At 44.2% G+C, this 17,592-nt stretch overlaps 1 protein-coding gene across 3 annotated transcripts in view; it reads right to left on the reverse strand.

Annotated features, from left to right (window-relative positions):
- Window positions 1–3,371: 3,371 nt before the first annotated feature.
- The window catches only part of KIF16B (kinesin family member 16B), a 307,106-nt gene continuing 292,885 nt past the window's right edge, over window positions 3,372–17,592 (reverse strand). For all 3 annotated transcript variants that reach the window (XM_025400350.1, XM_025400349.1, XM_025400348.1), the window contains one exon: window positions 3,372–4,677. In XM_025400350.1, the coding sequence (XP_025256135.1) occupies window positions 4,519–4,677 (159 nt within the window). In that variant the 3' untranslated portion in view covers window positions 3,372–4,518. The remainder of the gene's footprint in view (window positions 4,678–17,592) is intronic.

Raw genomic sequence — 17,592 nt, forward strand, 5'->3', positions numbered from 1 at the left:
ACACTTCTGCAAATGTTAACTGTGCGTAAGAATTCTGGACACTTTGAGGAAAAGAATTGTGCTTTCAAGCAGTGATGAGTGATGTTTAATTATATTTTTCACATTTTCCCCACCGGATTTAATTTCTGGAGAAAGGCTTCCCTCTTTCTGGTGATATGTCTCGATGTTACCAAACCATTTCCTCTATTTTAATCTTGTGGGGCTTTCTGCATTTTACTTCCCCTTCTTCGATGCTTAGAGAAAGATGGCTTGTGCATCTTTTTGCAAACAGAGCCATTTGTCTCTCTCTGAATGGGGAAGAATCTGCCTTTTCGGCAATGGAGAAGGGGAAAACCAAGTCAATGAACTTCAAATTCCGTGTTTGGAGAGGTAATCCTTAGGAAAAAACCTCATTATGTCATTTTCAAATACGAGAGTATATTTCAAATGAGGATAGTCAAAGAAAGGATGTTTTGCATTTAGTCAATTTTGCAAGAGTCACACAGGAGAGAGCTTTCTAGAAAGGCATGGGGTAACCTTGGGAGATGTGCCACAGCCAGGTGCCCAGAGTTCCTGGATGATAAGTGTGCGCATGCGCTATTTGCAGGTAACAAGGATGAACTCACATCCCTCAACCCCTTCAGTTCAGTCGACTGCCTTTTTGTTCCTTCTACCATTATAAAGTTTAACAGGGTTCTACTGGATCCCAAATAATCATTCTCAAGGTAACGCCCTGGTCAACACTAATATCACCCCTCTAACTTAAAGGTACCACTACAGGATCAATTTGAAACAGGATGCTTCAGAAATTTGTAATAACGGGCAATTTTTGTCAATTTGGAAATAATTCCCTGTGTGCAAAGTTCAAAATCGTGTACCACAGAATCATTTCCCATCTAATGAACTGTCATCAGTGAAAGCAGTTTCAACAGAAAAAAAAAACCAAAAACCAAAAACCAAAAACCAAACAAACAAAAAAACCAAGAAAGTCAATAGCCAGGTCTTCTTGTATGTGAAAAAAGCCATTTTGGAAAGGAGGAATACACAAGGTTTAATTTGCAAGAATGAATCTCTGTAGATTAGTTTTAGTCTTTGATTACTTTTCCCAAAACCTAAATCATGATAAAACTAAAGCAGTTAATTTTGCCATCTCACTGTCCTTGTCCCTCCCAGCTCCCAGTTAATTTTGCCATGGATTTATTTTGCCTAACTTTTCTACTCCCCTTCTTTTATCTAACATGAAAAAAGAAAGACCTTTCTGACAAAGTCAGATGGGATCTGAATCCCTCCTATAGGTGTGCAGATTATGGGAGGAGAAGGGTCTCCTGAGGCAGAGACGTTCAACTGTCAACTGATGACACCTCAAGGCAACATTTTAATCAAGGCAACATTTTAGGCATTTATAAACGAGAGTGTACTTGGAAAACCTAATGCTACTGTTTGAAGCATGTCAGGCCTGAATCGCTATGTACATTCTCTTTGAGGAGACAAGGCAAGCCTTGTGGTAGGCTCAGAATATCGGTAAGGAGCCACATCCCCTTAGCACGGGGGGCTCCCCATCCCTGAGTGAGCGCCTGAGGAAATGGGGTCTTGCGGTTGTGTGCTGCAGGAGATGTGTCCAGAAAAAAAAAAAAAAAAACAACTTGTCTTTAACAGTTGAATCCAGAACACCAACGTGACCCTGCACCACAGATGCTCCCCAAAGCGGTCTCCACCTCTGAGTCCATGGCATGCTCTAGCCGTGAAAGCTTTTGGCTGCTTCTGCCCAGACTTGGACATGTATGCTGTCTACAGCTCTGAGTAGATCAGGGACCAAATTGGGCAGAACTAGCTCCCTCTGCATAAAATTGTAAATAGAATCAGCCCTGGGGTGGGATACTCTGTGTATCCTCAAAACATCCCCCATTATGAGCCATAGAATCTTCTAGATGTCAGTCATTGGGGAAGCCAGCATGACCTGGTTACTCCCTATTCATATGCCAAAATTAATCACAGAGTTAAATGTGAATCTTTCTAATTCAGCAATAGCAAGGTCTGAGTGGGAACTGGGTGGAAGGTTACAATACCAGTGATATAAACAAATTTGGTACACATATTAACCATGCAAGTAAGACCTAGGAGTGAATGTCAAAACTACTTAAATAAAAAATTCTGTTTAAGTTCCTTAGATTTGTCCAACTGACTGCCAAAGTATTTATGTTCATGGCACTTTAATGTGAATTGCCAAAAGTGGTCAGCTTGGCGTTACTTTGTTATTAAGTAATAAAATATCCAACTGCTAATCTTCTTTTACTCTTTTAAATTAGTCCAAATCAATGGAGTTTCCATTTGTTATCCTAACTCTGTCATCTGTCTTATCTTCACTCCAGAAAGGAATTCCGTTATTTGTTTAGATGTGACTTTTCATTTGCTTTTCCACTTTCCCTCATGTTTTATTCAGAATCAGCTGCCTTTAAATCGGATTGGAGTATGTACTTCCCGTCCACACACGAGGGACTGAAATGAGTCCGAATGACGTGGTTTATTCCTCTGCTGTAACCATGGGCTAGAATGAAACTCAAGAGACCATTCAGTACCACAGCTTCATTTTCAGATGGGGAGACTGAGGCCTAGAGAGGCAAAACGACTCCCATGTTATGGCTGACTTTAGCCAGAGCTTGCTAGTAGTACTCAAACTCTAAACTCAACTGTAATTACTTAACGTGAGGATTAGAATAGAAAGATCTTCTGATTCCTGTACTTCTTACAAACACATGTCGATCTATTCTTGCCAAACCTCCTGTATGATTTTAACAAAATGCTTACCAGGAGCCTCGTCTCCAATACTGGCCTCAAAGGCCAAGAGATGGATTATCTGGTCAGTTTGAAGAAAAACCACTTAGTTTACTCAGCAAATGAGGGACCATCTTTAGTGCTTAAGACTCCTCTTAAATAAATGACCTATGGTTAATTATTATCTACCCAGCTCTTATCCCTTAATCCCTAGTTTGAAATTCTCTGGTAGTAACTGCTCCTAAACCTATGCCTATAATCACAAGTGCAGACAAAAGCAGGTCCTTCTGTAGCAAAAATGTCCTCATTTTTTTTCACACTAAACTATGATATTTAATTAGTGCAGTACTAGTTTTCCCCCTTATAGGGATAATTGCCTGTTTACACATATTTTTCAGGTTGGAGAACTTCGTTGTGAAGGCATTCTCTAGAAGACTGAATGCAAACATGTTCTGTTAACCATTCATTTATGACTTCAATCATTACTATCACTGCATCTTCTGCAACACAAATGCTGAGTTATACATTATGTATCTTTCCAAGCATATTAGATCAATGTTTAAACAGACTACTATGAATGATCACGTCACAGACTTAAAATAAGCTGAGCTACAGGGTTGGATGCTGTATCTTCATTTAATATTGATAGCAGCTCAATTTAAATTTTGAAAAAGCAAACACATTTAATAAATTTGGTGTGATAACATATTTTGATGGAACTATTGTACAGAATGTGTACATATATAAATCTATAGATAGAATTATATACATTTGAATATATACCACATACATATTTTTTCCACTCACATTTTTCTCTTTAGTAAAACAAAGCACTTTTACTGTACACAGAAGTGCAATGCTACATTAAGTCCTGAGTAATTTAAGGTATCATTAACAAACTGCTATAAATTCTAGTTTTCCAGCCAAAGATCCAGTAGATTCTGTAACAAAAAATGTGAACAAAATAATACTTAAAAATATGCATTTAGCTTTGCGTTCATTTTGTGCTTAGCAGAAAAAGCCCAAGAATGCACAGTAGCCATTTAGATTTGGGAGAACATTCTTGAATATTCAAGGTTAAATAAATATTCTATTTGTAGGGATTTATAGAAGTTTTAAGTGATGTTGTCTACATCCAATTTGTCAAGCATGGAAGACTACAGTCATGATTGGATCAAAAAATCCCTTTTGCAGAATATGAAATTCTGTGTAAACATCAGTGTTTAGGTTTTATATAAAAGTTTGATTCAAATGAGGGAAAAAAAGAAAAAAATACAATGAAATAATTTAAAATGCTTTTCTTGGAATATAGTCAGCCACATGGAAGGAATATTAAAAATATGAGTGTATTTTGGTGAAAGGGGAAATCAGATGAAAGTCATTTAAGGGTGGTCTGGTAAGCCACCCACTTTGGGAGGTCCCAGGCTGGCTTGGCTCAGGGAGCCCATGATGGCCAAGCCACATCTATCTTGCCACAGGGGACGAACTTTGCTGCTCAGTGAGAAGGAAGCACTGTGGGAAAAGGCCACGTTCATCCGCAATGGAACGGTAACGGCTGCCTGCAAGGGTCACATCAGCAGGCAGAGCATCCTATCCCCAAACTCAGGCACTAGGTATGAAAACATGAGGTGGCCCGGGCCCGCTGCTGCACGTCTGCCTTCAGCAGGAGGAGGCAGACCCGGATCCTCGCATGGGGGAGCTGCCCTGCATTGGAGCCCGCTTCGACGAGAAGGCACTGCTTTGGTGGTTCCTCCATCAGCCCTGGCTCTACCCCGTCCCGTGGCTGCTGTAGTCAAAGACTCCTTTCTTGAAGAATGGCGAAAACTCACAGATGGTGTGTTTCGAGAGAGTCAGCCCCACTTTGTTGATGTGGAGGGGAGATGTTGCGGACTGGAGCATCACGCTGAAAAAGTCCCTGAGGTATTTCTGTGGAAGAGACAAGAGTTAAGAACATGGTCAATTGGGAGGTCAAGGTGGGTGGATCGCTTGAGCTCAGAAGTTTGAGACCAGTCCGGGCAACAGGGAGAAATCCCATCTCTACAAAAAATATAGAAATTAGCTGGGCATGGTGGTGCACTGAGGTGGGAGGATCACTTGAGCCCAGGAGGTAGAGGCTGCAGTGAGCTGTGATGGTGCCACAGCACTCCTGCCTGGGTGACAGAGCAAGACCCTGTTTCAATCAATCAATCAATCAATCAATCAATCAGAACACGGTCAGATATTGTTGGGTGGTGTCAAGAAGAAGAGAAGAAATTTCCAGAAACAAGTTCCCATCCAGCTGGAAAGTGCTATCATTGTCATTAAAACCAGCACGTGAGGAATGTCCTCCACTGTCTCAGCTATCATCAGACCAACCAGAGAAGATGGAGTCACAAAACACATATGCACAGGAGAAATATCTTCGGCTCAGCACTGATTCTGGGCAGCACTGCCTCAGGTCTATGGCAGACAATGCCCAGGGAAATGTCAAGGGTGCCGGGCACAGGGGGTCTGCCTCTCAGCCGCAGTGTCACTAGTTAATCTCTTATTTAAAAAAGTCATTTCCTCCCCCATTCCAGTTACTCATTAAACAGAAAGACGATTAAAAAAAAAAAAAAAAAAAAAAAGGCCGGCCATCTGTACAAGGTTAAATATGCTGCTTACTGGTATTTTAAAATTGCACAGTCAGTATCTGTTTCGAATCCTTCTTATAAAATAAAGGGAAAGAAATACTGGGGACAAGAGGGTCAGTTCCAAGCAATGATATTTACAGATCTTTTTGCACATCCTATAATCATCAACAAAAAGGAATCCTTACTAAGATTAATTGCTCTAGACCCCTACTGCACGTGTTTGTTGCAACATTATCTGCCTTTTTTGGCACTGAGAAAGCAAAGCATGTGTGAGACTAGGCTCTGGGAACTGGGGATAAAATCAGACGTGGGAGCTGGAGGGATGTGTTAAAGGAAAAGAGGGCACACAAGAATAGTTAATATATTTGAGGCCAGGCATATCTCATCTCTAACAGAAAATGGGCTGGAGGGAAGGGGTTACACCCAAACCTTTATTATTGTCTCAGTGTGCTTAAAAAACCCAAACAACCCTGGCACAATCTTAGGAATTAAACATAATAATTCTGGACTCTGAGCAACAACAACAAAAAATTTGTCAAAGCAACATGGCCTAAGCCTGGAGCAGTAGTTCCCAACAAGGGGCAGTTCTGCCCCACAGGGTATTCAGCAGTGTTTGGTGGCAGTTTTGAGTGTCACATGGGGGTGCACAGGCAGTGCCCCTAGTGGATGCTGGCCAGGGATGCTGCTAACATCTGCCAGTGCACACACAGTCCCTCTGACAAAGAATTACCTGGCCGAAATGTTGACCATGCCACAGTTGAGAAGAGGAAGTGGAATTTAGCTACCTTTATGAATTGCCAATCTGAAATTTCCTTCTGAAAGAAGACATGCTACTCGAGGAGAATTTGTTAATTCTCCTTGAAAATATTAATGAGGACTACTAACAACAACACTTGTAAAATAACTGAGTTTCTAAAAATCTTCTAATATCCAATGTTTTACACTTAATGGAAGTAAAACTGATGCATGGTAAATTGTACATTTTTTTTTTTTTTTTCTTAGATGGAGTCTCGCTCTGTCTCCCAGGCTGGAGTGCACTGGCGCAATCTCAGCTTACTCAGGTGACCTCTGTGTCCTGGGTTCAAGCAATTCTCCTGTCTCAGCCTCCTGAGTAGCTGGGACAACAGGCATGTGCCACCACGCCCAGCTAATTTTTTTGTATTTTTAGTAGAGATGGGGTTTCACCACGTTGGCCAGGCTGGTCTCAAACTCCTGACCTCAAATGATCCTCCCTCCTTGGTCTCCCAAAGTGTTGGGATTACAGGCGTGAGCCACCGTGCCTGGCCAGATAAACTGTACATTCTTTAAATGTATAACCTAATGCGCCAGGCACGGTGGCTCACGCCTATAATCCCAGCACTTTGGGAGGCTGAGGCGGGCAGATCACGAGGTCAGGAGATCGAGACCATCCTGGCTAACACGTTGAAACCCTGTCTCTACTAAAAATACAAAAAAAAAAAAAAAAAAAAAATTAGCCAGGCATGGGGGCGGGCACCTGTAGTCCCAGCTACTTGGGAGGCTGAGGCAGGAGAATGGCATGAACCTGGGAGGCGGAGCTTGCAGTGAGCTGAGATCCTGCCACTGCACTTCAGCCTGGGCAACAGAGTGAGACTCCGTCTCAAAAAAACCAAAAACCAAAACAAAACGTATAACTTAATGAGTGCTGACCCGTGTGAAACCACCATTAAATCACGATAAATGTTTGCATCTCCTTCAAAAGCTTCCTAAGGCACCTAACTTCATGTTATCCTTACACCTGGCCTGGAATGACATCTTCTTCTGGTATTACCCATTTCCCAGGAAGGAAGCTATTGCCAGGAGAGGTGAGTAAGGCTAGTAATCTAGAAAGAAGACTTGAAAGCAAGTATTCTCGGAGGTTTTTTCTTGTTCAATATCCCTGACTTACTAGTCTCATGGTACCCTCTCAAGAAACGATCCTGAAACTGAAAGTAGGTGTAGGTAAGAAGTTATGAAAATCAACTGCTGAAAAATGAAGATCTTAATCTTAGTAATTATTTTCATCAGAGAGGCAAAGGCAGACTTGCCTTCCACTTTTCTGTGGGAAGGGACCCTGAGAATATCAACTTTAAAGGGACTTGAATTGTGTTAAACAGGGTCAGCGGTATATACTGTAGACTACATTCAACCAGCCAATGCTCGTGATGAAATGCACGTGCACAACTGATTGTTTTGGGAAGGTCAAGGGGGAGATGATTTGGAAAACGGGAGATGCAGAGCTTGCTGACTTGTGCGTGGAGCCGCTACTCTTTCACAGTTTAATGCATGGATAGAGCAAGGCTCGCTGCACAGGCCTCATCTCAGGTAGCTCCTGTGGGCTCTGGCTTCAGGTCTCCCACAGGCTGCATTAACAGGCAGGCTGATGTTTACAACAAAGTTGCCTTCAGGATGAACTCTGACAGACAGGAAGGCAATTGAAATCTGGGAGCAGATGTTTTATCAGCATTTGTCATAATTAGTGCACAAAGTAGGGTCCCTTTAAAGGGCCAATAAAGCCTAAAGGGTATAATGAGAAGAGAAGTGAAAGTTAAAAATATAAATGAAAGGCAAAGAGGAAGTATTCGAGACACCCTCCCTTCCAGAGCACCACCATAAGAAGAGAACAATACAACTGCCAGGTAATGTCTTCTTCTTTAAATAAACTCATTAGCGTAGTTTGATAAAAACTCCAGATAGAGTGATCTGATTTGACTAATTCTAAACATTACAGAAGAGTTTTCTCTTTGCAAAACAAATTTCTGCCTAAGGAGAATTAGGCAGCTTTCGCTTCTTTATAACAGCCTGCTTCCTTGGCGCAAATAAATGATTAGATTAGGAAGTGTTCTTTGCAGCGACCTCAAAGTGCTCTAAAGTCTGTTAAGATGAGGCATGACCTTTGTTGGCCATGTCCAGAGCCACATGCTTAAAATATGCTGAACAAATTCTGGCAAATGAAAAAACCAAGGGACTGGGGCTACGGCTGGCGACACAAGTCAGAACCAAAATTCTAGAAAGTTCTTAAGGTCACAGTCAGTGTCTCATTCTTCTCTGAAGCCCCCTATCATCCCTGGAATACTGCCAAGCTTAGGAAACGTGCTGAGAAGAAACCTTGCTGATTTTAATGAGTTATCTTTTTTTGAATTAAAGTATATGCACAGAAAACCACACACCACAAGTGTACAGTTGAATACAGTTTCACAAAGTTAATATATCTGTGCCATCAGCATCTAGATATAAATTATGCAACCCTTCCAGCCCCCAGGCAGCCCTCCTCATACTCCCTCCTCTGGTACAAGCCTTCCCTCAAGGGCAGCTGCTATTCTGATTTCTAGCACCATAGATTCAATTTGCCAGTTTTTGAACTTCATATGAGTGGAATCATTTGGGATATACTCTTTAGTGTCTGGCTTCCATGGCCTCATGCCATGTCTGTGAGATGCGGCCATGCTGTGCACATAGCTGTGGTTTGTTCACTACCAGCACTGTGCAGTATTTCACATCTGAACAAAACCACCGACTGGCTTTAACACAGGAATAAGTGTTGGTCACCGCTTTGGTCCTTTAGTCTGAACTCTTCTTCACTAATGAAATCTCCTTCCCAATATTACTGGTGTCTGATGAGTCAAGTTTACCACTATCCTTCCAATAAAGAACTTTCCCGTAGAGATTTACACTAAAATCTAAGCTTAGCCAATGTACTCAAACTCTGCTATTTTATATATATATATACACAAAAATATTTAAAATATACATACTTACCTAACACACATTCATATTAGTAATTTTTAATGCCTATGCTCATAATGTTTTCCACAGCATCTGTGGCTGAAGGGAGAAAATTAAAATCTCCCTGTCGAAGCTATCCCTTGTCGTTGACCCCAAAGTCACCCTCGCCCTCCCAGGATGTGAAAAGTAAGTCCAGGTGTCAAGCTGCATCTCCCCAGGACAGCACGCTTTATAAAACAGCATTGCGAAAACTGAAGGATATTAGGAGTTTAAGTGACTTATCCAGGTCCGAAGGGCAAAGTGGGGAAAAAGATCTGTGAAATCCAGTATCCAATCTGTTTCTGACTTTCACAGGACATTTTCTCCATTATAAAAAGAAATAAAAGCAGGCATATTTAAACCTCTAGCACGTCAGGGACCACAGAAGGCCTGTAGCTCTTGCTCACCTGGTGGACAGCGACACACCTGAGTCTTTGTTTTGTCAAATGCCCTGTGTCAGGGCCACTGAGAACAGCAAAAGCACCTCCTAGGGTTGCACGACATGATGGCCCTGACTTGGATAGTTGGAGGAGGAAAGTCAGATTAAACCAAATCCTCTTTCAATAGGATTGCAAACCGGAAATGAGATGGGATGGCGGAGCCAGAGGGGGCCTAGGAGAGGGTCTGTCTGACAGTGAGCGATCACAGGAAAGAAAAGAGGCCGAGAGAGAAAGGGGGCCACAGAGAGATAGAGGGGGCTGTCTAGGGGAGGACAAGAGAAACAGGGCTGGGATGGAGGGGAAGACAAAAGAGATGGAAATAAAAAGGAAACCAAACCAGTATGGCAACGTTGGAGACGGGTACCCGTGATTTATTTGTTTACCAAGCTGGCAAAAAGAATTTAAGAATAATAAGAAATATATCGGATATCTATCTAGGTTATTTACTTTTTGTGACTTGGATCAATACTTATCCATACTTTCAGAAAATCAAATTTAGATGGCTAATCTTTACGACATATTTCAGTGCTGACACAGAGTGCCTTGATTTCATGAACTGCCTTTCTTCTACAGGTTTTGGGCATATTTTGTTGCTCAGGGGCGGTGAGCAGGGGGTACAGCTAACTGGGAGACGTGGACCCCCATGGGTCTGTTCCAAAGGAAGTGTGACCCTGGCACATGATGTTTAAAATCACCCCAAACAAACACGAAATCCTGTACAGGACTATGAGCTTTTAAAGCGGAGGCCAGAAGACATGAGCAGAAGGATGGGGGGTGTGCTGATACAAGAGACACTCTAGACTCAGGCTCCTGGCTGCTACCCACAGCACCCGCCATCCCTCGCTTCCCAGTCAGGTCCCGTCTGCTGAGCCGCACGCTCTCACCGGGCGAGTCTGTCTACATCGGGCCTCTTAGCTGCTTGGGTCAGATGCACTGCCTTTCCCAGGCCTGACGGTGCTTTCGTGGGGACCAGCGGGCACTGGTTCTTCCGAGTTAAAAGTTTCTTACAAACACGGGGAAGGTCCTCTTTCCCTCCAAGGCTCACGCTCTTCTACAGGGAGCCAAGGCAGCTCAGGGAATGCTTCGATATCTCCCTTACAGTGCCTTGGTGGGCACTGGCCATTCTCTGACTGCCCTGTATCCATTTCCCTTCCCAAACAGCACCCCAGTCCCCTTCTGAAGAAACACCTTTCCCCTCTCTGGGAATAGGTTCACTGGTTGAGTTAAGGTATAGGACAGATAAGCCTTTCCCATGATATTCTGGGTGGACACCTTACAGCCAAAGAGCTAATCAAGCTACTAGCACTTGGAGTCTCCTGGAAACAAGGGTCCTTTGGGGCACACCTCTTCCAGACTGTGTAGCTGCTGTTACGGAGCATTTTCAAGAGTTTGAGACATTCAGGAAAGCTGGGCAAGTTCAGGACAGCCTTTGGTCTCTGCCCATTCCTCAGGCTAGGAGTGAATGATTCCATCCGTTTACTGTGGTGACAGTCATTTTCTACTGTTTACCATCAAGTTAACTAACAAGAATCTCACAGCACTGGCAGGGGGCGGACAAGGGTCAGGAATCAGAAGAAACCTTCCTTGTAGACCACAGTCAAGCTCCTCCAGGGCTAGTCTATGGTCAGATGGAGGCATCTGTCTATCACGCTCTTCTCTTAGGAAGAGGTCGATCCTAGGAGGCTCTCGAGAATCACATTTCAGATAGGTCAGAATATCCCAGTGGTCCGTCCATAGCTAGGCCTGAAGCTGGAAGGCTCCTGCCCCAGACCCTGGTCTACACAGAGCCCAATCTTTAAATTTCCAATACCATTTCAAAACACAACCACTAAACATTATCAATGTTTTGAACCAAAACACAGGCTAATATGGTCTACTGGCTGTGTTAGTAAGTTCTGAAAGGCAAAATGAACTCCCTACAGCAATACAGAGTAATTCAGCAAGAATTTAGTTCATTATATTAGAGCTTTAGCATGACACCTCAATTAGTTTATGCATCAGGAAAAAAACAAAAGGAACATATAATGTGCTGCTACATGCTATTCCATTTAGACATTCTTGAAGAAGGTCATTATCTTACTATGATTCATGTGTGACCTACACTACAATTTCAGTCTGAGCTCTGCTTGAAAGGAACATGCTTTGAAGTTACCGGAAAAAAGTGGGCAAAATCTGGCCTTTAGGCAGCTTTCTGGGTTTTTCTTTTGAACTCTAAATCTTCTGGGTGAAATGCTGATCTGCTGAGAGGAACTAACCATGGATTTCATAGTCCATCCTGGCAAAAACCTGTGAAGTCAGCAGGGCGTTGCCTGGTGTGGCTTCCCCACTCTCTTACACCCAGTCCCTTTTTGGTCTGGGACCTTGAAAGAAAGGATAATTTTAGACCAGGGGATGGGGGGAAAGACGGGTGGTATCCAAGTTCAGTGAACAGTCTGAACAAGAGAGCAAGGCCAAGGCCAGCCTGTGCAGGGATCTGGGTGGGGAACAGCAGGATGTGAAGCAGAACGCAGAGGGCCTTGAATCTGGATTCAGGCCTGCAGGCACTTCGTACGAAGTTTCTAGTTCATGAGCTCGTGTGAGCCTCTAAGACACCCTTAGGAGAGGGACATGGATGGATATCCTTTGTTTACAGATGAAGTAACTGAGATTCCAAGAGGCAGTGACTTGGCCAAGGTCAACAGGTCATAAGAGGTTGACAAAGTAACCAGCTCTTCAAATGTAGGAAAAAGCCATTATTGCCTAATTTAATTCTCAAGGTTCAAGCCCATAAGCCTGAAAGGTAACATGGCCTTTCTTTGGGGCTGTCCATACTATGCTCATGCAGCCTCCCAGAATTTTCCCTGAATTTCAGTCAACTGCTCTGTGTGTGTGTGTGTGCGCGCGTAGAAGATGCAAGAATGAGAATTTGGGCCTTCAGATGCCTTTGAAAGACCTAAGCCTCCTTATCTGTTGGCTCTCTGCCTTCTATTTTAATTAGCAAGGAGATAAAATTGTGACCATTTTATGTTATTAAAAAGTTTCTGTTTTAATAGGGCTCATGACTATAACGGCAGCCTACTGCTTATTTCATGTGCAATATATCACCCCAGCCATGTCATTCTAATGATTTTTCCAGCCATCTCATTGTTGTGAGGTCCTCTTTATTTTACAAAATTTTAACATAAATCTGTAATTTAATTTAAAGTTATTGAAATTATTAAAATTGAAATGTTCTTTAAAAATGTAATGGAGCTTTATCCACCTTTCCATAGTGACATATTAACAGGGAAGGAGTTCAGTGGCATTCCTCATTCTCAGAAGTCATTAACCACGGTGGCAGCTTAAAGACAAGTATCAGTCTAGTAAGACTTAGAGGTCTCATTTAACTCGCAGCACTTGGAAGATTCATCGTCCACTGATGGGCCCTGAAGATGGATCAGACCTGAATGGAGCTACCCAGGGATGTTTTTAGTCCTGAAAGAGTTGTGGTCACCCCTGGCCATGTATCATGAATCGACCCAGTGTGGTCAATATGATCCATCCAGTCAAGTATTGCCAATTCTAAACTCCCATAAATTTAAGTCTAAATGCCTCTTGTTGGCTTTTTAGGAATCCTAAAGTTTGGCTACACTGGGTCAAACAGGCTGGGTTCCCTTCCCAACATGCTCCCAAATGTGCTCCACACTTCAAGGAAATCAGGACAGCTTGGTTGGGGTAACTCATCCATCCAGCGCAGTCACTGCACACGTGTTCTCCAAGAAGCAGTAAGCCAGGCCTGGGCATCGAGCGGAATGAAACAGACTCGGTGCCTCCCCTCCTCCCCGCACAGGCACATGCTGGCTGGCACCATCCTCCACTGCTCAGAGTCTCTCCTTGTTCCCATGGGTGCTTTGCTCCCACCATCTAGATCCTTCTCATCTTCCAAGGACTGGCTCAAGGTGTGTTCTGTATTGACGCCCTTCTCTTCAGACTTCATTCATGCAACCAACAAGTACTTGCTGAGAGCTTTCTACACACCAGTGTTGGGCTAGGTGCTGGGCATTCTTTTCTTTTCTTTTTTTTTTTTGAGACAGATTCTCACTCTGTTGCCCAGGCTGGAGTGCAGTGGCATGATCTCAGCTCACTGCAACCTCCTCCTCCTAGGTTCAAGCGATTCTCCTGCCTCAGTCTCCTGAGTAACTGGGACTACAGGCATGCACCACCATGCCTGGCTAATTTTTGTATTTTTGAGTAGAGATGGGGTTTCACCATGTTGGCAGGCTGGCCTCCAACTCCTGACCTCAGGTGACACGCCTGCCTCAGCCTCCCAAAGTGCTGGGATTACAGGCATGAGTCACTGCGCCCGGCGGTGCTGGGCATTCAATAGCGAATACTACTCAGTTCTTGTGCCAAGTAACACAGTCCTGCCTGCCTGGGAGACAAACAGGTAAAGCAGTAATTACAATTAAAATATGACTATGAGAGAACTGTAATGAGGTGATTTGGGACCCCAAGGGAAAGGAAAGGCTGCATGCCTAGTCTTGGGAATTGGTTACTTTTATGCCAAGCCTCATAGGATGATGAGAGTCAAGCAGGTGAAGACACTGGAGGAAGATACTGGAGGAAGCCTGTTCTGGGCAGAGCAGGAAGCACGTACCAAATCTAGCGGCTGGGAGGCAGGGCTTCGGGGCATCACCAATTGTCTGGCATGACTGGACCGGGCAACAGGCACAGAGCACTCAGCAGATAGGACAGACTCCTGGGAACAGGACTGCTCCCAGACCTGGCCTCTGCCAGTCCTCATGCTGGGGGCCCTATGCAGTTGGGTGGTGGCACTGTGTGCTGGCGGTGGTATCTCTTCTGTATGGTGAAGTCCTGCCAGGCCTTCAGGAAGTCTCTTCCAGCTGCCATACATAATTGTTGATCAAGTGATGCTTATGACACCAGAGGACTTTCACGAGTCTCCAAATGCCTGCTAATCCCTAACTTCTACTTAGTCTACCACTTGCCCGAAGGTACTTGAAACCACCATAAAACGTCATTGGAACCTCCACCGTGAGACTTTCATTGTGTTAATTGCAGCAAGTTTGGTGTGCTGACACTTGCATACCTTTTCCCAGCCTTTGTCAGTCTAACTCGGGGCAGGGCAAGCTTTTTCTATAGAAGGATGGATGGTATACTTTGGGCTTTGTAGGCAAAAAGGTGAAATTAAGGATATTATGTAGGTGTTTATGTAATAAGAGAGAAACTTCCGGCTCCATCCCATCCTGATTTCCTGGGGTGGGCTACCCAGGGTGGAAGGCACATTTCGCACCCAGTGCTGGGCAGGCCACTGCCATGGTCAGTTTCACTCTCTGCCTGGTGGTGCCAATCCCAGTGTGCCTCTCTCTTCGCACAGAGCCCGGCCATCTCAACTGGGGCAGCTGACCAGAGGCAAGACAACTTCCCAGACTGAGACTCCACTGCTTGGTGACTGGCAGTTGCCAACAAGTCCCCAGTGTGTAGTCGGTGACCAGCACAGGCCCTGGGGAGCAGCGAGCCCCGGCTGCCAGCCGAGTGCTGGGAAAACAGGCAGTGAGCCCGCCGGGTCTCCATGGATCACAGGTCTAGCATATCCAGGCCATGCTCGCAGACAGTATGAAAACAGGCGGCAAGGTGGATGTGACCTGAGGGCCTATATCAGTTTTCTATAGCTGTACAACAAATTACCACAAACATAGCGGCTGGAAGCAACACCTATTCATTAGCTCATGGTTCTGTGGGTCAGAAGTCCTGCCACAGTGCAGCTAGCCTCTGCTTATGGTCTCCTGGGTTGAAATGAAGGTGTTAAAAGGCTGGGCTCCAATCTGGATGTCCTGGAGAAGAACCACTTCCAAAATCCTTCAGGTTGGCCAAATACAGCATTCTGTAATCACAGGACTGGGGTCCTGCCTGAGGTTCCCTTGCTGACTGTCAGCAAGGGGCTGTTCTCAGCTCCTGAAGACCACCCACATTCAGTGGCAGCCTCCTCCACATTTGAAGTCAGCCATCAGATTCCCCTCATGCTTCTGCAAAAGTTGTAAGATTCCAAATAGAGTAATTTGTGTCAAACCCCGGCAAGTGGAGCTGGGGAAGGCCATGAAGAGAGGGCTCGCATGCTTGATCTGCCTGATCACGGGAACTATCACAAGACATGAGTCACACCAGGACAGCCACTGGCACAAGAACAGAGAGCTGATTGCACAGGAACACCTGCCTGACACACTGTTTTGCAAGCCAATCTAAAACTGTAAGGACCTAACTGTACCTCCAAGATTACAGGTCCTATCTGGCAATTACTGACACTTGCCACTCAGAACTTGCCAGCCCTTGCAAGCTGCCATCAGCACCATAAGTTTTCTTTCAAAACAAACTTGCAAAACCTTCTCCTTCCCCAGTAAGCCTTAATCTTTTACTTTTTCTCCTGGACATTGCCAGAGGCCACCCTGGTCTGTATGTATGTCCCGGATTGCAATCCTATTTCTTGCATATTATCCCAAATGAAACAATTTTTACTTTTACTCTCTCTTTTTCACAGTACACTTCAAATCTCCGCTTCCTCTTCTGTTACCAGGCAGAAAAAACTCCGCTTTTATGGGGCTGGCATGATTAACTTAAGCACACAGGAATACTCTCCCTTTCGCCATGTCGTGCAGCACAATCACACTTCCTCACGAGTTCAAAGAGGGGAGGATTACAATGGCACCAGGGAGCCATTCTTAGAATTCTCCCTACTACAGAACTGTAGTTTGCCAATCCCTGGTCTAAACTGTAACCCACAGTATAAAACATATGGCAGAAAGACAGGCCACAGCACAGTAGATGCCACCTGGCAGAGAACACACCAACTCAAGAGAGCCCACGCATGCACCCTGGCCAGGAACACCCATGGCCCAGGCCTGAGACTCACAGGGTGAGCACATGCCCTCCCACCTCCCGCACGCACACCCACAGGCTCAAGGTGTGTCCAGTACGAAGCATCCCAGAGCATCATCATCTTCTGGAGCTTTCTGAGAGGACGGAAGTGTCTGTTATCTGTGCTGTCCGTTATGCTAGCCATGTGGCTACTGAGCACTTAAAATGTGGCTAGTGAGACTGAGAAACTAAATTTTTAAAATTTTACCTTAATTTTACCTTAATCTTAATCTTACTTTAAAATTAAATAGCAACATGTGGCTGGTGGCTACTGTACTGGATAGCACAGATCTACACTAACATTCTGGAGTAACCATGCCTTCAAATGTGAGTTCTGAGCACAGAGGATGCATTAATATTCCTGTTTTTAAAATTTATTTTTAAAATATGTAATACTTTACTGACTGAAAATGTCATACACACACAGATATTTATAAGTTGAAAGGGAACTTTTCATTGTTTGTACGTGCATGTGTACATGTCTTTGCTAAAGTGAAAAGAATCCCTTCCAATTCACTTGTGTCTTCCCAAATCTCCAGTGCATCCAAAAAATTTATTGTTATTAGTTTTTTTTTGTGTATCTTTCTATGGCATTTTTATGCCTACATAAACAAGTACATTTTTGTACAAAATGTACAAACAAAGTATGTAGGCATACATTTTCATGCCTAAATAAACAAGTATAGATACTCAGCCAGGTGCAGTGGCTCACATCTCTAATCTCAGCACTTTGGGAGGCTGAGGCAGGTGGATAGCTTGAGACCAGGAGTTTCAGACCAGCCTGGGCAACATGGCAAAATCCTGTCTCTACAAAAAATACGAAAATATTGGCCGGGCGCGGTGGCTCAAGCCTGTAATCCCAGCACTTTGGGAGGCCGAGACGGGTGGATCACGAGGTCAGAAGATCGAGACCATCCTGGCGAACACGGTGAAACCCCGTCTCTACTAAAAAATACAAAAAACTAGCCGGGCGAGATGGCGGGCGCCTGTAGTCCCAGTTACTTGGGAGGCTGAGGCAGGAGAATGGCGTAAACCCGGGAGGCGGAGCTTGCAGTGAGCTGAGATCCGGCCACTGCACTCCAGCCCGGGCGACAGAGCGAGACTCCGTCTCAAAAAAAAAAAAAAAAAAAAAAAAT

The sequence above is a fragment of the Theropithecus gelada genome, chromosome 10 (genome assembly GCF_003255815.1).
Source record: "Theropithecus gelada isolate Dixy chromosome 10, Tgel_1.0, whole genome shotgun sequence".
NCBI classification, from domain to species: Eukaryota; Metazoa; Chordata; class Mammalia; order Primates; family Cercopithecidae; genus Theropithecus; species Theropithecus gelada.